We start from the raw sequence: 10,457 nt of genomic DNA on the forward strand, positions 1-10,457 counted from the left end.
GATCAAGGGGCAGTGGAAGGGAGAAGCATCTGCGAGATTCCACTGGTAAGAGCTCTATCGGCGGTATAGCGACTCAGAGTGGGAGAAGGAGATTCACGGCGAGGAATGGGTGAGGAAGACAGTTAGATCTGGGATCGGAGATTTTGGAGGTTTCGCCGGATCGGTCTCGATAGGGGAGGTAGACTCCGATCCGGCGAGGCTAAGCCACCGTCGAAGGTCTCTTTATCTACTCCCTAATGTCTTTCTCCCTCACGACTGAGCAAGAACTCTCCTCGACGACGACGAGCTCGATTCTCTTCCTCCTCCTCAATGCGGCTCTACGGTGGCGGGATGGAAATGGATCTTGGATCACCATCTCCGTTCGGCTAACGTCGTCCAGGCTTAGCGGAGGTCCTGATCCGGTAAGCATCCGCAGCTCTGTTGGACGGCGGCTACAAAGTGTTCTACGTTTGTAGATTAGGGTTTTCAGCATTCGGTTTGGTTCCATTTGTAAACCCAGTCGGTTTTGTATTTCATTGGTTTAGTTCGGTTTGATGTAACGGGTCGGGCCCTTAGGGGATTTTGTATGGGCTTATATCCGGAAATAGCCTATTGGGCATATATTTTTAATAGAATACCCTTTAACAAAAAAAAAAAATTTATGGGTTTATAGATAATTTTCGAACAGCTGGGCTTTTATTTCCTTGTAGACAATTCTCAAGATCTAAGACTACAAACATATTAGGTTTTCACTTGCGGTGTAAGACTAAATTATAAATTATTGTATTTTAAATAATAATTTTTAATTTATTTAGTTTTCAAATTCCTAATTAATTAACTTTTATCTAATGAATTTATAATTTTGTTTAGAATATTTTTTCTTCTTCTTACGTTTTATACAATTTATAACCTAATTACATTAAATTTATTATTAGATAGAATATAAAATTTTAAAACACTTATTTCTGTTTTCTATAATTAAACAGAGGTATATGCATATATGGTATGTTAGTGTATATTTTTATTTGTATATATATATATATATATATATGGAATATTAAGAATGTAATTGTAATATGTGTAATATTTTGTAGTTCATATATTAAATAATTTATAAGTTAATTTTCTAAACTATGACTACAAATTTATAGTATATGAAATAAACTAATAGTTTTAGTGTTAGTTCTATAGTCCAAACCCGCCATGCTAGGCGGATCACGCAACATGTTCAAAGATTTTAATCCATAAAAACTCATCATACAAAACCCGTGAAAGTAAAATATAATATGTGAGGCTAAAAGTCACATTTTATCAAATAAGTTTTCAAATTTTTGAAGAACAATAATAGCTTTTCACTCACCTCCTTATAAATTAAAGAAATAAAATCTGTATACATTTACAATTATGTTTGTTACCTTTTAAAACTCTTAGTTTCTATAAAAAAAATCGAATATAAGTAGAGTTAATTTGTTTATTGTAAATTAATTATTTAATACCAATGGCATAACTGTAAATAAGTGTCAACTTCAGGATTTATTTTATAAATGTCTCCAAAAATATATATATATAGATTTCATGGTGTTATATTTGCTTTTTAGCTAGTGTTATTATTTTCTAGAGTATAACATAGAGTGATACAGTTTTGTCAAAAAAAAAAGAAAAAAAACATAGAGTGATACAGAAAATTTTATTGTATTTTAGATTTATTTTATTTTAGAATAAAAAATAGAAAAATGCATAGGAGGTAATCTAAATTCTCAATAACTCATACTTAAATAATATTTATATATATTTGGGATGGGTAATCCTAAAAGAATGTTAGGATATTTTTTTAAGTAATTTTCACTGACCATTCCAAAACCACTTTTTCTCCCACGGGAAGGCAAAGAAAAAAATGGTTTCCAGGGATTAGCCACCTGTTAAAAAAAAGATAACTATACCCTATAACTCTAGTTACGCTGATGGACTGTTTTAGTTGAATACAAATAATTAGAAAATATCCAACCGTTGCACTGTTTCATTTAATTAAAAAAAAAAATAAAGGAGAAAGAGAAGTCTTCGTTCACGGTAGAATCGAAAAACAGAGAGAAGAGAGTGAACTCCGACGATTTTGGTTGTTGAACTCTGGCGAGAAGAACCCTGCGATTTGAATAGGGTGTAGCTCTTTGAGAAGTAGAAGAAGAGGACCCAGAAGAAGTAGACCGAGAAGAAGGAGACCGAGAAGAATCTGAGCGAGAAGAAGAAGAAGAAGAGATTAAGAAGGTTCGCGTGAAAGAAGAAAAACGGCGACTTCTCTTTCACTGGGTTATCGATTAGATTAAGAAGGTAATCTCTAATTGCATTGTTAAATGGGTGTGTGATTGGATTGACTTTCACATTTGATTGAATGGAGATTGTTACCGTAATCCGACATCTGCGAGAATGGTTTATCGAAAAATACAATTTGGGAATTGATTTGATTCAAAAGTTTTTGAATTTCATGAATAATTTTGTATTTGGTGGGGCGGGGCAACAAAGTAGAACCCTAACTGTGTACATGTTGGAAATTTGGTTGGAAATTTGGTTAGAATTTGAGTCCATTGTTCGTGTGTACGTATAATCTTATTTGTTCGTAAATTGTTATTGGTAGGATGGATCCGGAAGAACAACAAAATGTTTCTCCAAGGAGTATGGATTTACCGAGGAGGTTATTTGCTCTTGACCATTACCCTGTCGAAACCACGATCAATGCATATTCTAGACCAGAGTATCCGGCTACAATAACAAAAGTGCTGAAGGGAACAAAAGAAATGAAAAACTTGTTAAAGTCTCCATTTGGGGAGCTATTTCGTATCCCTGCGAACAAAGCTTCATTTTCTGGGAAGATTATTCATGGATTAGTTTGCCATCAGTTGGTGGCCAAAAAACGGCATGAGATGTTGATTGTTTTTGGTGGTCATCCAATAAAATTTGGATTACAAGAATTTGCTATGTTGACAGGTCTGGAATGTGGTAAATATCCAAAAAAGAGAGATGTGAAAGCAGTGGTTCAAAAGGAAAAAGGATGTAAGACTGTTTGGGAGACACTATTCGGGAAAAAAAAGGAACCAACAATCTCCGAGTTGGTTCAGAAGTTGGAGACCGAAGAGATGGAAATATGGAAGAAAGTTGCTTTATCGCTGATAATAATAGTCGACGGTGTTCTCACTTGCTTTACTCAGCCCGTCAAAACTTCTTCCAAAACAGTGGAGATGACCAAGAATATTGATTTTTTCATCAAATACCCATGGGTAAGGATGTCATTTGAACGTACGTTCCTGTAGATGTTGACAATATAGTGAAAAGTTGCAAGCGACGGTCATTAGCTGTTCATGGAATTCCTCTTGCACTCCAACTGCTGGCATTTCAGACTGTCCCATCACTTGCAAAATTAATACCGGCTGATGAAGACGATCATACGTTTACTCAAAGATCGATCCATAATCTGGCTAAACTGCAAGCAAGCATCTTCGCATGTAAGGCCGCTAAAGAGGTATGTATGTTGTTGGTGTAATACGTACACGGATGATAAAATACATACACAAATAGTAGAATACGTACATAGATGATAGAAAAGTTTAAGTTTAAGTGTATATTTACTTCATACATGTATCATTCTATAGGTGGTTATTAGCCGGCTGGTTGATACAAAGGAGCACTGTTCTCGTGCAACCTTCTCGTGGCGTGATGAGGAGGAAGACCATCAAGTTGAGAACATTGAAAATCTCCTTAATGCTGGCCACAAATGGGATGAGGCAAAATGGGTGGGAGGTGATGATGAGTGCCCAAAGCAAATACGACCTGAAGAGACAGGTATCTTGACAATTGTGTTATGGTTCGAAACTGATACCGAGATACATTGTTATGCCAAGAATTTCAATGATTTTATATTGGGTTTTATAGTTACAGGTGGATGTCAAAAGAGGAAACGAGGGGAAACAACAACAATGTCAAATAAGAAACCAAAGACAACAATGGCAGATAATGTGGCAGTGGGTGATACGCCCAATGTTGATGAAGCTTTTGATGATGAGCGATTTGAAAGGTATGCGGTTGAACTCAGTCGGTTCTTCAGGAAGCAAGAAGCACTGCTTGTGGAAATGAATGAAAACATGAAGAGCTTCGTCCGTACAGAGATAAGAGCTGCACTTTTGGAGGTTAGAGGAAACGACTATAGGGAACCTTCTGCTGGTTCTAAGATGGGTTTAGAGAAGAAGTCAAAGCCAAAGTCAAACATAAAAGTTTCAGAATATGAGTTCATTACTAGTTAAGAAAAAAAGAAGAGTCAAGGTTCCTACCATTGGAGTTGTTGACACTGCTAAGGTTGCTATGAGCACTAACAGCAGTTTTCTAAGATTTTCACATCTTGGATATATTTAATTTTGTTGTTTTCCTGGTTTCGACAGGATGTTGGAAATATTCATGGTTCGAAGGATGATTTACATGGGGAGCAGTCTGTGAGTGGTGATGACGTCATTGGATCCCAACTAATGGATGACATCAATTTTGTATGTGGGTGTTAGTGGTTATGTATAAAGCTTTTGATATGACTCCCTACAAACTATTTTGTAATTTCATTTAGTTTATTTATCGTAGGATACAACCCATAGTCATGTTGATGGGTGCGAAGTCGAGAATGACGATTGTGACATGGACCAACCATGTCCGCATGATGCAGCTAATGTACGTAAACTTAAACTTGAGTATTGTTAAATTTTAATAAAAGTATGATTTGTGAAATTCGTATACGTATCATATGCGGCTAATGTACGTACACATATTTTGTATGTTGTCAGAATTTTGGAGATCGGTTTTTCCGAGATGATCTCGGGGGTGAAGATGTGATGGTGGTGATGTATCACCCACTAAATCAGTCTCCAATATAAGTATTTGACAATATATATTTATTATAAATACGTGTACTATTATTGCAACTTTATACACCTTTCATTGTGTAGATTTTGCTGCAACTGAATGCATCACAAAAATATGTGGAGGCTGATGAGCGGTGTAACGAAATGGGTGGTGATGAAGAAAACGTAAGAGCATCTCCATCTGTAAGTTTCTTGAATATTCGATTATTTGTTTATCTCCTGTGATGGTTTAGAAAGTATGTCTTCGGTACCATCGTCAACAAAATATTCTTTATTTTGAATAGGTGGATGTGGAAGCACTGCAGCAGGAAGGAGAAATAGCGGACAGTTGTAACACTACCGAAAGACCGGTAGATGAAACCACAATGGACGTTCAACTCCAAGTAAGTGTCTAACATATTTGATTTTGTTTATATGTTTTACGCACATATAGGGTATATGTACTTATTAAGTTTATTGAACATATATATTAATATATGTAAGTACATGGTAATAGGGCGAAGGGGACGCAATACTTAAGGAAGCCGAATCAGTCGAGGGTTATAACAAAACCGAAGGACCTGTAGAAAATGAAACTACAATTGAAGGTCAACTCCAAGTAAGTGTCTAACATATTTTACATTTGATTATTTGTTTTACCCACATATATTACATATTTAAGTTATTGTACGTATTTATGAATCTATGTACGTACATGTTTTTAGGGCGAAGGGGACGCAATACTTAAGGAAGCCGAACCAGTCGAGGATTGTAACAAACCCCAAGGACCTGTAGAAAATGAAACTACAGGTCCACCAGATAACAGTTCAGGGATGGACGTGATTCCCAGTGCGCCAGATAAATTGGTTACTCGGTCAGTTATTATTGTCGATGAATCAGCCCAGGAAGAAACGATGCTGATCACGCTACCTGAGAAGCAACTCTCACTTCCCATTATGGTAAAAGCTGGATCTGTTTCATACGACCCGATGGAAGATGTTGATAATGGTAAATTCGCCATATTCACCGAGTTGATAAAAGGAGATGATGTGTAAGTGTTGTGTATATTATTCGGATAGCATAATAAGTAGATGTGTACTTATATTAATTTTGTAATTGTGAAACATATTGTGCAGGATACACAACCTCTTCGGATTGTGCAAGGCAAATAACCTCTTCTTCTCCAATCTTATATTGCCTCAACAGTGGGTCAACAGTCTGGTAATTATGTTATTTTACGTACACGAAATTTGGTACACTAAAACAATACGTACATTGTTTGCTACTTGATTGAACATAATGTACGTACATTAAGTTTTCTTTAACTACATCTGCAACACATGGAAATGATTGCCTTAATGTTGTGGCACAAGAACGGACAACACATGATCAAACGAAAGAGCGTCATTATCGACTCCGTTCTCTTTTACGAGCTGACACGACGTTTCCATGCCTTCTCCAACACCAAGAAGAAAGAGAATTTGTATGGGAAAAAGTCCTCATTGACATCGTCAATGAAGAAGGGATGCACCACGAACCAAGGCTGCAGTGGCTTACAGATGTTGATGTCATATATGCTCTAATGAACTGGAAACTAGAGCATTGGGTTGGAGTGGCCATACTTCTTAAAACGAAGATTGTATACATTTATGATCTGTTGCTGAGTGGGACGAGAGATCCTGCTGTGAAGACCCGGATGCAGCCAGTGATTGAGATGATACCGTTCCTACTTCACTTAGTAATTGACATCAATTACTCTCTCGCTCCATTTATCTATTCCAGGATCAAGCCTTTAGCTCAAATCGATAGGAATGGAGATTGTGGACCTTTTGCTATGAAGTTCTTAGAACTGTTGATCATGGGTAATCTGATGGCGGACTACTTGACAATCAACGAAAAAGATGTTGACAATTTACAAAAAAAGTACGCGATGGACGTCTACGAGCATGGTGTTGGCCCAATTAATTAAGTATGCAATATATTTGTTGTATTTATTAATTTCCGAAATTGTATGCTAGGGATGATTACTTTGACTTCAATTTTATATTTATTTACTTTGCTCACCCTACCTATATAGATGTTGCCAATGTGCGATCGTTCACACTATGTACGTATTTAAGGTGCGTACAATGTCAGGATACACGTACTATATAGAGCAAGTATCTTTGCAGCGAAAGTCGAATAAGCCAATGTACGTACACGCAACTAAATTGACTCATCAAGAACATACATGGTGATATAATACGTACATAGTATGCATTAATGGAAAATTGGAGGTAGACAATAACCACATGGAATTGCTCCGTCAGGCTTTCGCCCATTGCGGAAAATTCCCCACTGCTGCCTCCCGTAGGACAACCACCAAACAACATTTAGTAATTTGATGTCATATCGCAATCTTGTCAAGCACTTTTTATTTTTATCATTTACATCTAGCCACATATTCCCCAACCATTAAAATATTAAAACTCAAATGTTATAAGTGTTCTCATGTATATTATATATGTGAAAAAACTCGACAATGAGATAACAACAAAATGCTTTTACACGGCAACAAAAGTAGAAAACAATGAACGAATAAACAAAAATCGGTAGTTGCACTTGCACTCTCTTCCCTCAACCATTAATATATTATTAACCTCTTTTGAAACACACATAAAAACAAATTTTTTTTTTTATAACTAAAACAATTTTGAGACATAATTTGAAGTCCGGTTGGACTGGCAGAAACAATTTATCGCAAGTCATGATGTCTGGAGTGTTCTAAACGATAAAGTGGGTTTACATATAAATGCATTAGGTCTCTTCATTTATAATAGTTGTTACCTATGTGCGATCGTTCACACTATGTACGTACTTAGGGAGCGTACAATGTCAGGATACACGTACTATATAGAGCAAGTATCTTTGCAGCGAAGGTCGAATAAGCCAATGTACGTACACACAACTAAATTGACTCATCAAGGACATACATGGTGATATACTACGTACATAGTATACATTAATGGAAAATTGGAGGTACACAAGATGCACTTAGCGTTTTCGGAAAGAACTATTACAACAACCACCAAACAACATTTAGTAATTTGATGTCATATCGCAATCTTGTCACTATCTTGTCAAGCACTTTTATGGACTACCATTTACATCTAAACATGGTATTAGCAACATACATCATACATTGGTCTGTTGACAGGAATAGTATAGAAATTAAATCGGATTTTTGCATGTCTTCTTGTTATGCCCTGAACTTCCACACCTTTTACACTTATTTGGTAGCAGGCGTTTCTTTTTTTTTTCTGAGAATAATAATTGGAAAAGTGCAACTTCTAGTAAAAACATATAATTTCACTGATATAATCGAAATATAAAATTTGAAACCAAAATTCACTAACCCTGCTTTTTCCCTTTGATGCTATCCTATTTGAAATTGGCCTTCCCGGTGGTCGTCTCCTATGTGGAGGGATAAAATGAAGTTCAGAGACATAATCTGGAATTTCAACGTCCTTTGGATCTTCAATAAGTAAAACTGGTTCTTGATAAGAAGCATAAATCGTGGTTAGCAGATACCACCTATCAGCCACAGACTTCAGATTTATACCAAAATGTATTGCAGCCGCTAAAGCATGTTCACATGGAATTCCTAACCTTGTGTACACAAGACATGTACATGTACACCGGTCGAAACATGGAAATGCTCTCCTGACTTGCTAGTCACTTGGTAACTCCACTGTCCTGACATAATTACTGAAAACTTGCCAGATTCAGGAAGCTCTTGCAAGAATCTGTCATCAACTTCAGGAGTTACCAAAGACTTACACTTGGCCGCTTTTCCCCCTTTCTCATAACCATCACATTATAACATCCCTAATGAACTCTACCATGTACACAATCAGATATGTTTTAGCTTTTGTGAGGACATTATTCAAAGACTCGCCAGTGTTGCTTGACATTATATTGTATCTCTCCCATTCAATATGCTCTTTTCCAATGCTCCAGCCCAATATCCTCTAAATATTTTGCGCATTCTGCACTCCGAATCCTTAATTCCTCAAAATATTTTGTATAATCTCTCACCCGATAAGCTTTTGCAGCGCTTATAAACAATCCAAATACTCCAAATCTATTATAGCTTGTAGAAATATTCCTCTCCAAATGGACTATACATGCTCCATGATGCGCATTGGGGTACACTACACTAATCCCTTCATATATTGAAGAATGTCGGTTTGAAACAATCATTAAATCTTCATCGTCTGGAACGATATCCTTTAATTTATCAAAGAACCAACACCAAGATGCATCTGTCTCCCCATCAACAACACCGAAAGCAATGGGAAATATATTAAAGTTACCGTCTTGGGCTGAGACAATTAGTAGGCATCCTTTGTACCGACCTTGAAGTTGTGTTCCATCAACAACGACCACTTTCCGCATATATTTCAGTCCTCTAATAGATGCCCCAAGAGAAACGAAAACATACTTAAACCTTTGTTTACCATCAACTTCTAATGTCGAATGGAGGTGATAGATTGTGCCTGGATTTGCTTTACGAAGGAGGTACAAATAGGTAGGTAAAAACCTGTAACTTTTCTCATCATCACCCCTAACATGTTTGATTGCCACTTCTTTAGCTCTCCATGTGGTCGAATATGATATGCGAACGTTCATGTCATTTAATATCAGATGTGGAAGTTCAACAGCCCTAGGCCCTGCTTGCGTAGAATTGTATCTACTCTTGATCGCCTCCGCCAAAAACTTTATAAGTTGCATGTTTACCATAATTCTTTCGGGTGTCGATGTCATAAGTATGAATATCCACATACCGGCTAATTTTGAAATTTGCAGATCTTTTTACAACATGTGCAGTCAACTGCCATGGACAACTTCTGTCGACGCATACCAATTCCAATCTTTTTGGACAAGACCGAATTTGATGGAAACAATAACAATGTTTTATCGCATGGAAATACATTGTCTGCTGCAATATTTGTTTGGTTTGAAACAAACTTCCAACATAAAGTGACTCCCCTGTCGTTCCAATTTCAACTTGTGTCTCATCTGCTCTCACATGGAGTAAATCATCAAACAGTGGAGCATCAACAATATTGAGTAAGTCACCTCATCAGTTCGCATCGCTTCGAAGCCATTAAAAACTTCGTAAGACTCCTTCAAGGTGACTAATATGCACCCTGATTCAGCCCCTGATTCAGATATCACAACCCTTGATGCCTCTCCAATTTCAATCTCTAAATTATTTCCTTCTCCTATAGCAGTTTCTTCTGTATTTGTGTACGTAAAACAACCATGTTCGAATTCTTCGTCAGGTACACAATCCGTATTGTACTTACATACCTCAGACGCTTGAATATCACCATTCCCTTGAAGTGGTCCATCACGTACACATGCATTGTTAGACGTACACAACTGTAATAAGCGGCTAAACTCCCCTAGTGTACCCATTGGCGGTTGATAGTCGCCACCGTCTCCGGTATGACCAATCCCACATTCTCTTACAACAAAATTGGTCCACTTGTTGTAATCATAATCTTTTTCATCTCCTTCACTACCTTCGATAGTTGGATCAAGCGTACTCCCCCCCCCCCC

The 10,457-nt window shown here is 36.9% G+C and overlaps 2 protein-coding genes across 6 annotated transcripts; one reads left to right on the forward strand and one right to left on the reverse strand.

Moving 5' to 3' along the window:
- LOC104766014 lies at nucleotides 1,986–6,891 on the forward strand. 5 transcript variants are annotated; one of them, XM_019241195.1, is made up of 12 exons: nucleotides 1,986–2,304; nucleotides 2,609–3,490; nucleotides 3,621–3,810; nucleotides 3,901–4,320; nucleotides 4,404–4,505; nucleotides 4,594–4,680; nucleotides 4,794–4,847; nucleotides 4,956–5,054; nucleotides 5,156–5,254; nucleotides 5,368–5,469; nucleotides 5,576–5,901; nucleotides 5,987–6,891. In XM_019241195.1, the coding sequence occupies exons 4-12, from the start codon at nucleotides 4,249–4,251 to the stop codon at nucleotides 6,138–6,140; spliced, it is 1,095 nt and encodes a 364-aa protein (XP_019096740.1). In that variant the 5' UTR covers nucleotides 1,986–2,304; nucleotides 2,609–3,490; nucleotides 3,621–3,810; nucleotides 3,901–4,248; the 3' UTR covers nucleotides 6,141–6,891. The 5 variants fall into 5 exon arrangements, with proteins under 5 accessions (XP_019096740.1, XP_019096743.1, XP_019096741.1 ...); XM_019241198.1 differs by having other exon boundaries at nucleotides 4,956–5,036; XM_019241196.1 differs by having other exon boundaries at nucleotides 3,907–4,320.
- On the reverse strand, nucleotides 8,823–9,623 carry LOC104767701. Its single transcript, XM_010491690.1, has one exon. It carries the CDS (start codon nucleotides 9,621–9,623, stop codon nucleotides 8,823–8,825), a length of 801 nt encoding a protein of 266 aa, XP_010489992.1.

Source organism: Camelina sativa, chromosome 19, assembly GCF_000633955.1.
Source record: "Camelina sativa cultivar DH55 chromosome 19, Cs, whole genome shotgun sequence".
Classification (NCBI taxonomy): Eukaryota; Viridiplantae; Streptophyta; class Magnoliopsida; order Brassicales; family Brassicaceae; genus Camelina; species Camelina sativa.